At 38.5% G+C, this 18,750-nt stretch overlaps 1 protein-coding gene across 1 annotated transcript in view; it reads left to right on the top strand.

Annotated features, from left to right (window-relative positions):
• uxs1 (UDP-glucuronate decarboxylase 1) overlaps positions 1-18,750 on the top strand; it is a 41,920-nt gene that overhangs the window by 19,467 nt on the left and 3,703 nt on the right. The window contains exons 7-13 of the mRNA XM_031734595.2: positions 2,310-2,414; positions 3,337-3,396; positions 3,951-4,072; positions 10,467-10,586; positions 11,035-11,078; positions 18,471-18,531; positions 18,642-18,699. Coding sequence (XP_031590455.2) covers positions 2,310-2,414; positions 3,337-3,396; positions 3,951-4,072; positions 10,467-10,586; positions 11,035-11,078; positions 18,471-18,531; positions 18,642-18,699 — 570 coding nt within the window. The remainder of the gene's footprint in view (positions 1-2,309; positions 2,415-3,336; positions 3,397-3,950; positions 4,073-10,466; positions 10,587-11,034; positions 11,079-18,470; positions 18,532-18,641; positions 18,700-18,750) is intronic.

Raw genomic sequence — 18,750 nt, 5'->3', positions numbered from 1 at the left:
CTTTAATGCTGTTCTGAGTAGAGGTTACACCACTCCAACCCCCAAAAGGATCAGAAAAAGAGTAATTTTAAGAAACATACAGTACTTTGGTGTCCACAGTGATGACTTATCACAGGGTCGTCTGACAGTGTTGTAATTCTAACTGCATTTACATTTTAAAAGTTTAATGCTGGACAAGCTCAATTAAATCTATGTAGCTCAAAATATTCATGCTTTGTAGTGTTATACAAAAATATGCAAACTGTCAGGTTAGCATTTCCGGGATGTGGTTATTTTTAAGAATGGCATTTTAGGGGTTATGAGAATTGAAAATGGGATACAAAAACGAAAGCATCCATCAATAGTTAATCTATCTGCACAGATCGGAGTGATCAGTAGCGGTATGGCATGTTTGATGCACTTTGTATCACGGTCTGACACCTCAGAGTGGTCAAGATCTGTAGGTGCCTGTCAGGATGGAAAGAGCTTTGGTATTCTGTTTTGATGCCAGAGTATTTGAGTTTCTCTGTTTATCAGTTTTTCTTCCAGTCTACCTTTAACTTTGCAGTGCATGCTTAGAATTGTTCCAGGGTGCTGAGTGCCTTGATGTTCTCAGTCAATCCAAGTGTGTTGTTTGACATTGTTTGTTTGCGTTGGTATACCATCTGTCAAAAGCAGCCTAACACTCTGTTAGACTTGGTGTCTACATAGGTGGACGAGAGAGGGCAGAGGTGGGATTGTTAACGGCAGGGGGATTGACAGCTGAGGTAATAGCAGCCAACATGTCTGCTGCAGAAAGTACATACTTAGTATTTTGTTGCAGCGTAGCAATTGGTTTTTCTGCCTGATAATGTCTTAAAGACATCACTGCAGTTTGGTGTAAAAAAATTTCCCCATTAAAGTACCGTATGCATGGAGAGTGTTAATGATGAACACATTTATGGAAGAGGTCAAACAAACATGTCTGATTTACATTTAATGTTATTGCTAATATACAGTCTTGAAAATGTATTTTAAAAATAAATGTGCACAGCAAAAGAGGTCTCCTGTTGCTTGCAATAGTTTGATCTGACGTCAATGTCTTTGGAATTTTTGAGAGGAACATAAGGTACTACAGTGGACTTAAAAATACTGAGTGATGGGATGGAATAAGCCTTCAAAGTAAGGCATTGAAGAGGAGGTCACGCTTTCAGTGGCTGATAGGCTTTGCCTTGAAAAGAAACGATTTGAGTGGCTTACAAAACAGGAAAATGCTGTAGAGTGCTAGAGACCGGGAACGAGACAGATAAGTACCTGTTCAAGACTTATAGGGCAGTAAGGACTACTTACAAGGATAACCACAAAGATCAGATTAAGCACACATAATGCATTTCAAGTTTTTTCATTGCTTATTAAATAACTTTGAGGATCATTGTAATTTTATGAAATACTTAAGTTTTAATTTGACACATTTGAATTAGTTTAATCAAAAAAAAGGATATGGAGAACAAGGTGTTGCTCCTCTCCAGACAAATGATGTATCCAAAGGAGGAAAAGGTTGCTACAGTTTGGTGCCAGTCAGGTTACAGGAGTTTCCGTTTAAAAACGATGTACAGCTCCTAGGACTCTGACTCTGGGGTTTATTCTCAAAGCCTTTGTCTAATCAAAGATTCCTGGGAAGGCCGCGGGGGACTCAGTGAATATCCCACATATTGATTTACCCTTTGGCCGTTTGCAATTTGGGGTAAAAATAATAGAAATAACTTAAATAACATGACCGACTAATTTCTGATTACATATGTTATTTATATTCAGGGGTGCACATAAGTGGTCCGCAGGTGCGCATTCGCTGTCAAAATAAAAGACGCGCATCAGATAAGAAGTTGCAACGCACGTTTGCGTACATAAGGGGTATTGTAGTCACCCACAGACATCCAAGTTTGTGAATGCGATAACTCGAGGACGAGGTGATGTAGGAGTTTCAAATTGATACCACAGACGTATCTACTAAAATACTACTAAAGACGAGTTCAAATCTCTGTGACCTTGGCTTCAAGGTCAAGGGTCAGAGGTGTGAATATGATTCTTGTGATTGCAATTAGTAGAGAAGGAAGTCACCTAGGATTTTGAAGTTCACACCATAGATGCATCCACTAGGAGCCTGAGGGGTGCTGCTGGCTGCTCTGCTATTGTTTGCTTTTTGGGTTTAGTCTCCTCTCCGGCTCTTTTAAAGCATAGGCTTCCTAAATTGATTATTAATAATGGCTTTAAAACTAAGGAAAAAATCCTCATATACAGATTTTCGAAAACAGGATTGATTTATTGATTATTGTTTCCTCTGCTCTTCACAGTGGACCAGATCTATCACCTGGCATCTCCAGCCTCTCCTCCTAACTACATGTACAATCCCATCAAAACACTGAAGACCAACACCATCGGCACACTTAACATGCTTGGTAAGTAAACTCAGTACTCAAGGATAACTCAAGGATAGGGTTAAAAAGACTCCATCGTCTGTAAATCAGAATTGATGCAGTCTTTTTTTAAATTTCTCCATCAGTTTAACAATAAAATATTGTAAATAATTCTTCAGTCTTCAGTTAAGCCTGTATAAGAAATGTCTTTGTCGTCAAGTGAGACTGAAGAAGTAAAGGGAAAGAAATAGGGTCCATTAGTCTCGCTCATTAAATTGTCAGCTTTTTATCCAGCTGCTGCTGCTGCAAAAGTGCCTGTCATATTATTTTGTCTGGGTGCTGTCAGAATATTCAAACTTAGATTCATTACTTAAGGATATATGATTCTGCGACCTATTCAGTCCTTCATGAGAAGTCTAGTAAGGCTTTTTTTTGTGTGCTAACAATAGTGATTAAGCTTTCAAATGGAAAACGCATTTCGAAACTCCATCAGTGGTACAGCCTGTCAGAGAAGCAAAGAACTTTTCTTTTTAATTTTCCTGCTGGTCAGATAATAAGTAGTGAGTCAGAATAGCAGGTATATCCTTAATGGTCCTGTCATTTTTGAAGGAGCCACCATGACACATATATATAATAGAAACCATTGTTGAACAAGTCAAGAGTCGTCTTTGTTATTGTTATGGAAATCTATTCTATTATTTTTTTAAAAAGGCTAAGAAACTTTGTCATCCCCAAACTCAGAAAATTAAATGATACGTAGATACCAATATAACAAAAAGGACCAATGTACTGCTCTGTGAGAATGATTCCAGACACTCTCGAGTTGTACCGTCATTGTTTGAAGACAGGTTGCCTCCCACCAGATCACTTGTGCAGCCACCTCACGATCTAAAGTGGTTGCCCAGAGGTTCAGAGTGTTACCCGCTCAACTTACCATAACACTGTTGTTTTGTTTGTGTCCTAGGCCTGGCCAAGCGTGTGGGCGCAAGACTCCTGCTGGCTTCTACCTCTGAGGTTTACGGAGGTAAGAAAGATCTCTGAAGCTGGTTTCGTTTTCCACTGCCATTGTGAGCCTTTCGCACACCTGATGTTATTTACTGCACATTCCTATGATCCATCCTGCATCCATGGTGTTATCTTATGTGTATGTGTGTGCTGTTATATTCATTCACACACGGCAACTACAGTTAATCTGATTTTGAGGGTCATAATTGATGAAGAGGTTTAAAAAATTCAAATGATTTCTTAAAATTTGTGCTTATTGTGAGGCTGAAATATTGTATCGTGTTAACTGTGAGATTCAGAAATGGCAAATGAGAGCTTTACCCTGAATGCTAATGAAGGTATGTCATTCAGCCTGTTCTCACAGGCCTTAATTATTTATTGCAAATGTTTCATCTTATCTGCTAAGTGGTAAAATGCAGCTGTATCTTCTAGGCAGACATGGACGTGTCTGTGTGTGCACCAGTGAACAAGCAACTTTTTTTTCAGATTGTATTTCATGTATTTCTTCTGTGTGGAGAAAGCTGAGCTGAAACTATGTGAAAGCTGCTTTTTCCTGAAATCATTTTGTTTCAGATCCAGAGGTGCACCCCCAAAATGAGGATTACTGGGGTCACGTGAACCCAATCGGCCCTAGAGCGTGCTACGATGAGGGGAAACGTGTAGCGGAGACTATGTGTTACGCCTACATGAAGCAGGTATCCTCATCATTTAACATTTACTATACAATAACATCGTCTATTCCAGATAATTATTATAGAATAAACCCTACAATTAAATCAAATCAAATCAAATCACCTTTATTGTCACATCACATGTGCAGGTACACTGGTACAGTACATGCGAGTGAAATTCTTGTGTGCAAGCTTCACAAGCAACAGAGTTGTGCAAAATACAATAACGTGCAACAAGCAAAATATAAAAATGGTTAATCTAAAAAGTAATAAATATATGTACCATATATAAAGGTATATACATTACTGAATGTGTGTACTAAATATGTTTTCTCGTGTGTGTGTGTGTGTGTGTGTGTGTGTGTGTGTGTGTGTGAGTGTGTATATACATGTTTTACAAATGAAATAGAGTAAACAATAAAATAAGATATATAAAATATAAAATATACAGAGGTAGGTATGTGCAAAACAGTGGCATTAATGTACAGTATGGAGTGCATAATGTTGAAGTTCCAGTAGTGAGGGTGAGGTGTCTATGACGTGTTCAGCAGTCTGATGGCCTGGTGGAAAAAGCTGTCTCTCAGTCTGCTGGTACGGGACCGGATGCTGCAGAACCTCCTTCCTGATGGAAGTAGTCTGAAGAGTTTATGGCTGGGGTGACTGGAGTCCTTGATGATCCTCCCCGCTTTCCTCAGGCACCGCTTCCTGTAGATGTCTTGGAGGGAGGGAAGCTCACCTCCAATTATCCGTTCAGCACACCGCACTACTCTCTGGAGAGCTTTGCGGTTGTAAGCGGTGGTGTTGCCATACCAGGTGGTGATGCATCCAGTGAGGATGCTCTCAATGGCACAGCGATAGAAGGTCCTGAGGATGCGGGGGCTCATGCCGAATCTTTTCAGTCTCCTGAGAAAGAAGAGGCGCTGCTGCGCCTTCTTCACTGTCTTGTTTATGTGTACTGACCACGTAAGATCCTCAGCCAGATGTACACCAAGGAAGCGGAAGCTGCTCACTCTCTCCACAGCGGCGCCGTTGATGGTGATGGGGGTGTGTACTCCTCTGCACCTCCGGAAGTCCACTATCAGCTCCTTTGTCTTTGCGACGTTGAGGGTGATTACCTAAAAACATTTAAATACAATTAAAAATCTCTACAATAATTGAATGTTCCTACTTAAACAGACACTTTACAATACTTTCTGGATGAGAGGACTAGAAATAAACTGTCCATGCAAGTGGTGTAAGGGTTTCTAAGATAAACAGGTCTCTAGCAATATTTTAAAAAAAGATTAGGCTGTTTTTAAGGTGATAGCTTCCCATCAGGCAGGTGGAACTTGTGTTGAGACTTGTGTTTTATGATGAAAAATTCATCAAAGCTCTTCACAATTTCAGTTACGTTAAGACGGATTGGTATTGACTTGATTGACAACAGCCTTTGATGATCAGATATGATTGACTTCTCTTGCCTTTCCCTCAGGCAGCTGATATTTATTTATCTGCCTCGTCACCCGCGCCCCCCTCAGAGCCTCATTATTTTTTTTTCACAGTTACTGAGAGAATTCTTGGAAATGGCTGGCTTTCAAAATCAAATGTCAGCTGTTTGTGCTGTGGGACGAGAATATCGCTCATAACATCTATTGCCCGGTCATGTAATCAAAATTCATTAACATTTAAAAAGTGATGAGTGTGGGTTATGGAGCAGATGAAAAGGCATGTCTTACCTGCCTGTCACCATAAAGAAACATTAAAGGATGGCTGTGTGTACAAATATTACAGAACAGATTTTTGCAATCAAGTTATTTGATTGGACAATATGAAATTATGCTTACAATGTCTCTTTACTTGTTTGTTACATAAATGATCATATGCATAACATGCCACAGACAGAGGAAAAAATAGAGCGTGTGCATTTGTGTTACAAAAAAACCCTCTGATCATTCTCTTGAAAAATACCTGCGAGGAACAAAAGAAGTAAAAGTGTCATCACAGATTTTCAACAGCAGGGAGTACACGTTTCTCACAGAGAGCCACTTCCTTATGGAAAGTGCCTGATGTGGTGTAAGTGTTTTACATAAAGACAGCACTGTGCAAGTCTTGAACTACTTCTCATTTCTTTGTATTTTGTCAGGAAAATTGGGAAATAGTTTATTGAAACATGTGCAACCATACATGGAAATATATGAGGCAAAAACAGTTTGTACACTTGTACAAACTTGAAAGTCAGTATTTGGTGTGACCACATTTATTCTTTAAAACACCAATCTTAGGCAGATTTTCTTATGATTTCTTTAAGTAGTCTTCAGGAATAGTTTGAATGTTCTAGAAGAATGTTGTTTTTTTTTTTTAAGGACATTCAAAGTGCTCTTTGTATGTTGGCTGTCTTTGGTTCAGATCTCTGCCAAAATGATCCCACGCTACTTCAATAATGTTGGAGTCTGGGCTCTGTGGAGGTCAGTGTGTGATTGATTGTGCTCCACTGGCTGATTTTTCTATCCAACTATGTTTTTACTCCAGCAGCAGGGTGTTTGGGATCGTTGTGATGCTTTAAAAAAACATCCTCTGCCAGTCAGACGCTTTCCAGATGATATTGGATTAAAATGTGATGGTACTTTCCTGCATTCATAGTTCCACCAGGTGTGATAAGAACTTAAACTCCACTGACTGAATTGCAGCATGACAGAATCTCCACCATGTTAGATACTCACTGTTGGAAGTGTAAGGAAGTCTCATTGTTGTACCTCCTCCTCTTGACCTCTGCTACATATTGACAATGATTTAAACCAAAACTTAAAAATCTGGATTCATCACAGAAACACAGAGTTTTAGTCCAGTTCTTGCATAATCTCAGCATTTTCTCTCCATCTTCCTTGAGAATGGTGTCTTTACAGTCATCCTTCCTCCCAGACCATTTCTGATGAGAGTTCAGTAAACAGCAGATGGATTAACTGAATGGTCAGATGCATCTCTTAGGTCCTGTGTCAGGTCTTTGCTGAATTTTGTTTTTATAAAGGACATGACTTTCAGATTCTTTTGATCCGTTGCAGCTATATTTGGGTCGTGTAACTTCTTCGTTTGTCCTCAATATTTTAAGGGCAGACTAAATACCATGTTGAGATAGGCCAAGTTTGAAGCTAATAGCTCTTTAGGAAACACCTTTTGTGATTTACGCAACAGGATGCTAGTAACAAAGTGGCTAAACATACAATTTGAATTCTCTAATGTATAGACAACACTGCTTCATGCCTTGGTTATGGGTTAACAGACAATATTCCTCTGAAAATGGTCAGGTACAAGAACTGGACTGAAAATAAGTGAAAAAGTAGCCAGTGTCCAAAGAAAAACTTTGCAAGACCTCAAAACCAGTTAAAAAAAATTAAACAAAACTCTGACTTCCTGGAAGCAAAATATAAAAAATTAGGTGTGACTCCAGACTTTTGCACAGTACCGTATACTACTGTACAGCATGTAGTGGAGCACAACTTCCTGTTTCTTCATGAGTATCTGAAATCTTGCTGAAAAGTTGGAGACCATTAAAAATGATAGAGTGCAAAATGTCTAATAGAGCAGCATTTCTAAGCCCCCCTCCACAAGATTATCAGATTGTTTTAGGTTCATGTTTCAACATATGAAAGTGAATAAAATTATTCATAATTGGAGCTTAACTTGAAATATTTTTGAAGGTAGAAACCTGCCAGTTTTGAGTGACTGTTCAGCATAAAATATGAAATGTAAATGAAACATGAGGAGTGGGGGATTAAAAAGTCCTAGAAATGGACCTTTTAAACATGGAAAACCGTGCAGAATTTAAATTCGGCAGCTTTCCTGTTCAGCGTCATGTTGTCATGCACCTCAGGCTGTTTTCAGTGCAGCTGTTTTTTTTCTTTCTTCTTTTTTTGTGTATGGTCTCTCTAAAAATTTAGCTGTGTCCCCTGAAGCTGGGTCTCCTGTGGTGCGTAAAAATGGCAATCCCTTAATCAAATTTTCTTTTTTCATGAAGAGGGCAAATTTGCGGTTTCATCTGGATCGGTCCAGGTTGAGAGAGAAAATTGTGTTGGTGTGCCAAAAACAGTCTCCAGGCTCACTGGCACTCAGCACAGTTCTGTGAATTTTCTTACTCTGATACCTCAGGGGGCCAAAACAAAACTCTGCATTAACAGCCTGACCCTGGGTTCGAACCGCCTTCAGGTTTGAACATTGTGACCTCTTCAAGTGTTTTATTTTTTGGGGGGTTGTTTTAGCTTGGAGATCCAGCTCTTAACACCAGTCAGGATCCTTTACTAAATGTAGGTCAGTTTGAAACTCAAGTTGATGTTTTCTTTCATCTGCAGAGATTAAGCAAATTTAAATTGGGTGTTTTTCATTTTTTCTAGGCCTCATTCCCAGAACTTTTTGATCACCCTCTCCTATTTATGCGTTATATAGTTGTAGCTTACATGCATACAGATGCTTACATTAAGACTTTGTGTGTTCACTGGTTAAGTGATCTTTCTATATTTGCACTTATGCAGTCACAGTGTGTCTAAGACCGCATTAGCTTGATGTTAATTTGCAGGTTTGGTAACGTCAGAGTTTAGAGATTCCAGGTATTTTGTCTGAACTTGTCAGTCTTCTTCCTCTGCGCACTAGAGTAATTTTTCAGTCTGTTTAATGCTGGAACAGCCTCATCCTGGCACTAATGATTTATCCTACGGGCCGAGTATTCAGTGTTTAATCTGCAATTCGGCACGTATTGGTACATATTTATAAATCTCTGTGCTGTTTGGGTTCAGAAGTCTAATTTTTACATTTTTAGAATGGCATCCTGTGCTTGGAGTCATATTTATTTATTCATGTTTATTTTTTTCTTCTTTTTATCCAAGAAGTTAGATTATGGGTGGGCTGTGTTCCTAAAGGTATCCCACAGGTAATGTAGTCAATCTGACTCATGATCAGAACATAGAATCACAGATCTTTATACCCGGGGTTACTGTTTCTTAAAAATGGCATATTCCTCAGAGTCCTGTGAACTCTGTTCATGGCTCTTATTTATTATCTGTTGTTGTAAGTGTACTGATTTCTCTTAGAAGACTGTTTTCACCAACATCTTCGGTGAGGTGTATAGACTGAGATTAGTGGAGGAAAAGTAACCCTGCTGAGTGTGTAGAGGTATACCATTATTTACGGGACGGGGTTACATGAGCACACACGCACAGCCCTTTCGAGACCTCTCCATCATGTTGTCCTCATTGTGTCCTTGATCCTCACCACACTGAATATATTTGCAGGATGTGTCTGTTGAATTTCATGTTCCACATTTTCAAGAGCAATTTCCATAATTTTCATGTTTTTATTCATATTACACGACCAAAGACGATTCCACGTAGCATCTGAAGTAGCTTGCAGTGGTGCATGAGAGTGACTTAAGAAGGTCCGTGGATTTAAAATAAGGAAGAACTTTCTCCATCTGGGATCAGGGGGAGTATCTATCATCTACTTGGCCTCGTTTATTTACTGATTTTTGACGAGTGGAGGTGATTATGTATGTGTCGGGACGGTGTCCTGGAAAATATTCTGGCTAAAGGGATGGGTTTAATTTCCTCTGAATTCTCAGATACTGCTTGAGTAGAAAACATGTTTAGCGAGCAATGCAGGAAATTCTTTCTAGATAATCAACAACATATGCAAGAGAGTCCTGATGCTGTGAAGAGCAGTTGTAGCTCTGTAGGGTCCATGGAGTTGATCAGGAGGAAATTATCCTTTAATTGGTATCAGGTTAAAGAATCAACCTCAATAAAGTGGGAGATGGTTTCCCCAAAAACAGAGCAAAGAAAAATGTCTGGTTAAACTAAATTATTTTTTTTTATATAGAGCTGATTTGCTGTGGGAGCAGTTGCCCAGTTCAAAGCTTTGCCTCCACTGATTGGCTACAGATGAAAATTAGCATTTATCTGTAAGAGGTTCATTATATCTATTGTCCATATCTAAATAAAGTGTTTGTCAGACATTCAAATGTTGTTTATCTAAACAGGCTGCTGATGCTTAAAAACAGAAAATCTAAAGCAAATGATTAAAACAAGGACACAGCTGTGTTATTCTAACAGCTGGAATTGCATCAGAGATTGGTAACATGTGATTGTGAGCCCCACATAAACACATTTGTGGCTTCCGACTCTGTTGGCATCAGCTGAGTTGTTACAGTTAACAAAGGCTAATCTACTGGCCTTGTCCTCCCTTTATTACCTGCCGTGTTGGAAAGGAACTAATTGATTTGTGTGTGTGCCTTAATTGTATGAGCCAATGCTGAGTTTCCATTTTTTAACTAAGCCCAGCCAGACAGTGTAGAGTCAGTGTTGTGTATAAAAACATATATTTGTAAAAACAGCAGGAGGCTCGAGGATTGAGTATTGAATTCCTTAAAAAGTTCTCGGTTCTCCTTTTCTTACAGGAAGGTGTAGAGGTGAGAGTGGCAAGAATCTTCAACACGTTCGGCTCCCGTATGCACATGAACGACGGACGTGTTGTCAGTAACTTCATCCTTCAGGCTCTTCAAGGAGAACCTCTCACTGTATGCATTTTAAGCTTTTTACTTGCTCGGCTTTCGCCTCATTTGTATGTGCTGCAAGCATCTACACACATCGGGATCATTTTAAGCACATTGGGTTAGTCCCACGTGGAAGATGGTTTGATATTCATATTACATATAATTTTCTAAAATTTAAATGATGGGATTTTATTGTTTCAAATCTAATCCAGACCTGTTTAACATTTATTTTTTTTACATTTTAAAAGTGGTTTAAAAACATTTGATTGAAACCAAATATGGGTGCAGTAGAGAGAAATGTGAGGAATAGATGCAGAGGAATAACATGCATGCAAAGGTCCAAAGGGGAATCTGCTTCTGAGGGTATTTACACAGGATAACACATGTTAACCTTGGCCTTGACTTTGACATTTTACAATGTCAGCTTGCTCATCACACAAGAATAGCCTGTTTATTTTATTTCTTCTTCTAGGTTTACGGTACCGGCTCCCAGACAAGAGCCTTTCAGTACGTAAGGTAAGTTTACTCAATTAAACTCATTATATTTATCACTGAAATGCACAATTTTTCTCTTCGATCTCCATTGTCTTATTATCTTAAACAAGTCTTGAGTCACACCCCATTTTATATTTTTTTCTTCCAAGCAGCCAGCCTTTCTTCTCATTTTTGAAGTAGTCCTGAGCAATAGTTCTCCAGGCTTTCTGAAGATCTTTCAAAGTTTTTTATTTAGACATTGTCCTGTATTGTAGACATTAGTCCAGTTCTTGTACCTGACTATTTTCAGAGGAATGCTTTATTTAGTAAGACCCTCAGCACTGACCTATGAATCATTCAAGAATAAAACGGCCCCTGATTCAAAGGATGATCCTGTGTCTTAGCAGAAAAACAATCTTAAATTGCATATTAAGGCACTTTGTTATGAGCAGCTGGTCACATAATTTGCATTTCTTTAGTTGAGTCTACAAAAAATAATAATAAAGATAACATAGTTTGACATTCATAAAATAGTATTTTTACATTATAATTTTCAAAGAGCTTTTAGCTGAAAGCTTATTCGTTTTCCTCAAATGTATTACGAACAGTTTTGGTCAAGTTACTTGAGAAAAGTAATCAGTAACTAATTACTGATTACTTCCCCCCAAAAGTAATCCCGTTACTTTACTGATTACTTATTTTCAAAAGTAATTAATTACTTAGTTCCTTTTTAAAAACACGATTTACAACCTGAATAGGTGATAAAGCGATAGATCTTTCAGCCCAGTTCTACTTTTTCTGCATAATCCATCATACAAAATGTAATCAAATGGAAAAGTCTCTTTTTAAAACTTGGTTTTATTAGTTTTAATCTTTTAACTTTATGCATCAAGCAAAAATTAAATTATATGCAACATTCTCTGACTGGAAGAAATTTGTTTAATATGTAAACCTATTTTCTGCACATTCCAGCACATAAAATATTTTTTTGTGTTTACACTCACTCTTTCAAATAAATGCAAGTAAAACACAGCAGAAAATAAATAAAATCAAAGACTCGGCGGCCCTGTTGCTCTATTTTCACCTGTATAGCAGGCGGATGTTTGCCCTGGTGCAGGTGTGCCGCAGCGGTCAGTGGAAGAATCCGCGAGTTTCTCTGTGAATTTCCCATTCCGTGGTAGCGCACTCGGTGCTTGCTCGGAAGTTAAGGGTTTTTTCGCTGTAAAAAGAAATTTTCTTCCCACGCAGTGAAGAGCGGAAAGTAACAGTAATCTAATTACCTTTTTTGCAATAGTAATCCCTTACATTACTCGTTACTTGAAAAAGTAATCAGATTACAGTAACGCGTTACTGTCCATCTCTGTTTACGACACACTGCTTGTCGAAATATCTACAACAGACGAACAGTATCTGAAAGTCATGTTTTAAGAGACCAGAAAAAGTCCAGCAGAGGCCTGACACACGATTGTTGCCGCTGTAAATATTCTGTATGTTTGGAGGAGGTCAGGAGAGGGAACAACAGTGAGTGTGTACAGCCATCTGTACTACACGGTGGAGACTCTGTCATGGTTTGGGGCTGAATTTCAGCCAGTGTTGTTTGAGGTCTTGTACAGTCAGATTTTAAGACAGCATTCATACCATCTGAAAAGGTTCTGATTGCCAACACCTTCTTCTTTCAGCATGACAATGACTCCAAACACACTGATAATGCAGTAAAAGCAAACCTGGATAGAAGAACTCACAGTGTAAGGCTGTCAGTCATGGATTAGCCTCCCCAGAGATCAAAACTCAACATTATTGAAGCAGAGAACAGAACAAAAGGCAGCCAACATTCAAAAAAAAGCCATCAAAGAGAGTTTAGACTATGATAAATTAATTAGTTAATAACAAATATTATCACTTGTTATAATATTTGTAATGTAAAAACCCTGTTTTGTTTTGTTTTTTACCTTATAGACTGTATTTCCATGTATGTTTGGTTATTCTTTCCTGAAGATTTCTTTATAAATGAAATGAGGTATGGCTCAAGACTTTTGCACAGTATTGTGTGTCACCTATTTCAAATACTATAACAAAAAATACTAATAATGACAAATAAGTTTTAATATGAAATATTAGGCCGTCTCTGTACTCACACATATGCCACTGTAAACCAGAGTGGGGCTTTTTTTCATGTGGCATTAAATTGGATGAAAGATGAGTTTATGGGTAGTTTTACTCTTTTTTTAGATTTTAATATAAAGTAAAGAGTTGGACCCATGAAAGAAGCATGGTGTAAGTTCAAAGAGTATTTATTGGTTTCATTTTGTCAGACTGAGCAACAGGGATCAGAGGCACAGAGCATTTGAAGCTCTTGTATCTGATCGTAGCATTTACCTGATGTCCTGTATGACTTTAGTGTTGTGTAAACAGTCCTTGGGTAGCTTTTCTTGAAGTTGAACCTCCAGAAAAAAAATGTATTTCATAACTAACACATAAAGCTAATCAGATCTAAACTTTCACACCAAGGAATTAAAGATGCACACTGATGAATTTCATGATTTCAGTTCTAAAGTGTTTTATTAAAAGTTTTTACAGAATTTACAAACAGCATTCATTCATGCATTCAGTTTTGCATTGAAGTTTCTTTGTGAGTGATCAAAAGAAAAACAAATAGTTGGACAGCAAATGTACCAAAAGTGTTGATGTAAATAGTAGCTGTGTCAATAAATAAAGTAATATGATGAGATAAAAGGAATGAACTTAAGATTTTGATTTTTCAAAGGAAGAAACATTGGGTGAAAAGCTGTAATAAATATGGTTGAAGTTATAAAGAAAATTTGCAGAATTATTTATAAATAATGTAATAAATAATGAATAATTGGGGGAACAGCACTAAAAGATTCATTGATGTGAAGAAACCAGAGTTTCTGCCTACGGAGGTCCAGGACTCCTCATTGGCTGTTGGTATGAATTGTGTCTTAGTTCGGGAAGTGGACAAATAAACTTTGTGTTTCTCGTTAGAATAAGTTGAGATCTGGGGTGAGGTTCAAACATGCTGCTCTGTCTATTTCATCGTCCAATTTCTTAACTGCTTATTCAACTCCACTGTTTGAGAGGCAGGGTACATCCTGAATACGGCCATCACACGGCTGTTTCATCAGGGTTAATTAAATATAAAACAATATTAAATGTAATAGAAACAAAAATCACAATTAAGTTCCCTTAATTGTCCCTGTGTTTGTTTTTGATATCAGAATGTTAACCTGCTAAATTCTAAATTAACTTTTCCAGAGTTAGACAGTCTTATCTCAGTGTGCACTTGCCTGCCAGTGTTAAGGTCTAATTATGTTAACTAAGTGTGTGTGTGTGTGTGTGTGTGTGTGTGTGTGTGTGTGTGTGTGTTAGGGAGAGAGAGAGAAACAAATGGTCCATATTTGATTTGCCCTTTAGGTTAGAATCATAAATTGTTCCGTACACTCATCCGACACTTCATTAGATACACCCTGTTAGTATCATGTTGGACCTTTTCTTTCAGAACAATCTTTAATTCTTTGTGGAATCGGTATTGGATGGAAATTTGTTGGCTGCACATCCATGATTGGAATCACCCATTCCACCACATCCCAAAGGTGCTCTGTTGCACTGGGATCTGGTAACTGTGGGGGCGATTTGAGTACAGTAAACTGGCTTGTTTTAAAAGCCAGTTTGACAAACCATTTCTTGTGACCCGGTGCATTACCCTGCTGCAACCTGGCATTAGGTGATGGGTTCACCATAAAGAGATGAACGTGGTCAGCAATGATACTCGGCTAGGCTGTGGAGTTTAAACAATGGCCAGATGGTACTAAGGGGTTCAAAGTGTGTAAACACCTTTACACCAGCAACAAACTCAAGGCAGGAGAAATCCATACTTTCATCCAAATATTACAAAAATGGAGACTCTGATCAGGAAACATTTTTCCAGGCCTCCATTGTCCAATTTTGGTGGAAGTGTGAAAACTTTATCCTCAGCTGACAGACGTGGCACAGTTGATGTGGTCTGTACTCATAGATGTTCATTTGTACACCTTGGTTTTAACAAGTGGTTATTTGAGTTACTGTTGCCTTCCTGTCTGCTCAAAGCAGTCAGTCTGTAAACATGTGTGAGGTGAAATCCCAGCAGATTGGCAGTTTCTGAAATAATGGATTCTGGTATCTGAACGCTACTCCAACAGAGGTCGATTATCTTGTTAATAATTTTACCTCCTCACTACGTACGACTCTGGATACTGTAGCTCCTGTGAAAACTAAGGCCTCAAATCCAAAGTCCCTGACTCCGTGGTATAATTCTCAAACACGTAGCCTAAAGCAGATAACTCGTAAGCTGGAGAGGAAATGGCGTGTCACAAATTTAGAGGATCATCATTTAGCCTGGAGAAATAGTTTGCTGCTTTATAAGAAAGCCCTCCGCAAAGCCAGAACATCTTACTATTCGTCACTGATTGAAGAAAATAAGAACAACCCCAGGTTTCTCTTCAGCACTGTAGCCAGGCTGACAAAAAGTCAGAGCTCTACTGAGCCAACCATCCCTTTAACGTTAACTAGTAATGACTTCATGAACTTCTTCAGAAATAAAATTTTATCATTAGAGAAAAAATTACCAATAATCATCCCACAGATGTAATATTATCTACAGCTACTCTTAGTACCATCAATGTTAAGTTAGACTCTTTTCTCCAATTGATCTTTCTGAGTTAACTTCAATAATTAATTCCTCCAAACCATCAACGTGTCTTTTAGACCCCATTCCTACAAAACTGCTCAAAGAAGTCCTGCCATTAATTAATTCTTCGATCTTAAATATGATCAACCTATCTCTAATAATTGGCTATGTACCACAGGCCTTCAAGCTGGCTGTAGTTAAACCTTTACTTAAAAAGCCATCTCTAGACCCAGCTGTCTTAGCTAATTATAGGCCAATCTCCAACCTTCCTTTCATATCAAAAATCCTTGAAAGAGTAGTTGTCAAACAGCTAACTGATCATCTGCAGAGGAATGGCTTATTTGAAGCGTTTCAGTCAGGTTTCAGAGCTCATCACAGCACAGAAACAGCTTTAGTGAAGGTTACAAATGATCTTCTTATGGCCTCTGACAGTGGACTCATCTCTGTGCTTGTCCTGCTAGACCTCAGTGCTGCGTTCGATACTGTTGACCATAATATCCTATTAGAGCGATTAGAACATGCTGTAGGTATTACAGGTACTGCACTGCAGTGGTTTGTATCATATCTATCTAATAGACTCCAGTTTGTACATGTAAATGGAGAGTCCTCTTCAGACACTAAGGTCAATTATGGTGTTCCACAGGGTTCAGTGCTAGGACCAATTCTATTTACATTATACATGCTTCCCTAGGCAGCATCATTAGAAGACATAGCATAAATTTTCACTGCTATGCAGATGACACGCAGCTCTATCTATCCATGAAGCCAGGTAACACACACCAATTAGTTAAACTGCAGGAATGTCTTAAAGACATAAAGACCTGGATGGCCGCTAACTTTCTGCTTCTTAATTCAGATAAAACTGAGGTTATTGTACTCGGCCCTGAAAATCTTAGAAATATGGTATCTAAGCAGATTCTTACTCTGGATGGCATTACCTTGGCCTCCAGTAACACTGTGAGAAACCTTGAGTCATTTTTGACCAGGACATGTCCTTCAATGCACATATTAAACAAATATGTAAGACTGCTTTCTTCCATTTTGCGCAACATCTCTAAAATTAGAAATATCCTGTCTCAGAGTGATGCTGAAAAACTAGTTCATGCATTTATTACTTCCAGGCTGGACTACTGTAATTCACTATTATCAGGAAGTCCTAAAACTCGCTGAGAAGCCTTCAGCTAATCCAAAATGCTGCAGCAAGAGTACTGACAGGGACTAGAAAGAGAGAGCATATTTCTCCTGTTTTGGCTTCCTTCATTGGCTTCCTGTTAAATCCAGAATTGATTTCAAAATCCTGCTCCTCACATACAAGGTCTTAAATAATCAGGCCCCATCTTATCTTAATGACCTTGTAGTACCATATCACCCTATTAGAGCACTTCGCTCTTGCACTGCAGGCTTACTTGTTGTTCCTAGAGTATTTAAAAGTAGAATGGGAGGCAGAGCCTTCAGTTTTCAGGCCCCTCTTCTGTGGAACCAACTTCCAGTTTGGATTCGGGAGACAGACACTATCTCTACTTTCAAGATTAGGCTTAAAACTTTCCTTTTGCTAAAGCATATAGTTAGGGCTGGACCAGGTGACCCTGAATCCTCCCTTAGTTATGCTGCAATAGACGTAGGCTGCCGGGATTCCCATGATGCATTGAGTTTTTCCTTCCAGTCACCTTTCTCACTCACTATGTGCTAATAGACCCTCTGCATCGAATCATATCTGTTATTAATCTCTGTCTCTCTTCCACAGCATGTCTTTCATCCTGTTTTCCTTCTTTCACCCCAACCGGTCGCAGCAGATGGCCGCCCCTCCTGAGCCTGGTTCTGCCGGAGGTTTCTTCCTGTTAAAGGGAGTTTTTCCTTCCCACTGTCGCCAAAGTGCTTGCTCATAGGGGTCATATGATTGTTGGGTTTTCTCTGTATTTATTATTGTGCTATCTACTGTACAATATAAAGCGCCTTGAGGCGACTTTTGTTGTGATTTGGCGCTATATAAATAAAATTGAATTGAATTGAATTGGTACATCTGGTACCAATGTCAGTGCTATGTTCAGTCATCTTTCTTTCTCGTTTTCATTAACAATTTCAACTTCAGCAGGTCATGTTGATCATGTCTGCATATCCAAATCCATCTAGTTGCTGCCATGTGATTGGCTGATTATACATTTGCATTAATGTGCCATTTAAGATTTGTCCATAAGGAAGTGACTGGTGAGTGTGTGCGCGTGCAGTGAGTAATTTAATTGATGGTTAAAATAAAAAATGGTATGAATTGGTTTTCTTTGAGCCATGCTACTAGCATAAATCTGGAGATGTTCAGTGTAGCAGATACTGAGCTTGGTACATTTTGTTTGTGGTCTGTGCAAGCGTAGGGGAAATAGCTTGCCTATTAATACCTTTAAGAATGACATTGTTTTAAAAATAAATATAGAACAACAGAAAAAAAAATCAAACTTCTGTTCGTGTTTTTTAATTAGCATCCCTGAAAAGGAGCCTTTAACCAACCTCAATGTCCAGTATATTCTGAGAAATTTAATTCTCTGAAAGTGGACGTGCCTTATCTGTCCTGAAAAGTATTTATAGCCCTGTGTACTAAACTAAAACAAGTGTCAGTCAGGGTATGCTGATAAACTTGCATAGATATCACGTGGAGTATACAGGGTGTTCTGATTAAAGAAATCTATGCAGGAAAAGTTCATGTTCATAAAGTGTCCTTCATATTAAAAATAGAGAGTGCTCCTGTCTGTGTTTTCCAGTGATCTGGTGAATGGCCTTGTCTTGCTGATGAACAGTAACATCAGCAGTCCAGTCAATCTGGTGAGTTCATAATATGTGTCTGCGTCTCATAAATTGAAAGGCAAATTGATTCTGTGCATCTGACACTTGCTGACTCTGATGTAATGGAAGTTTATTAATTTGTTTTTCAGGGAAACCCAGAAGAGCACACTATATTGGAGTTTGCTCGCCTCATTAAAAGTCTTGTTGGTAAGTCTTGTGCAGCCTGTGCCAGCTCATGCCTCGTCATCTTTTTATCCT

This window comes from Oreochromis aureus, linkage group 16, assembly GCF_013358895.1.
Source record: "Oreochromis aureus strain Israel breed Guangdong linkage group 16, ZZ_aureus, whole genome shotgun sequence".
NCBI lineage: Eukaryota > Metazoa > Chordata > Actinopteri > Cichliformes > Cichlidae > Oreochromis > Oreochromis aureus.
This window is presented reverse-complemented; position numbering and strand designations above follow the sequence as displayed.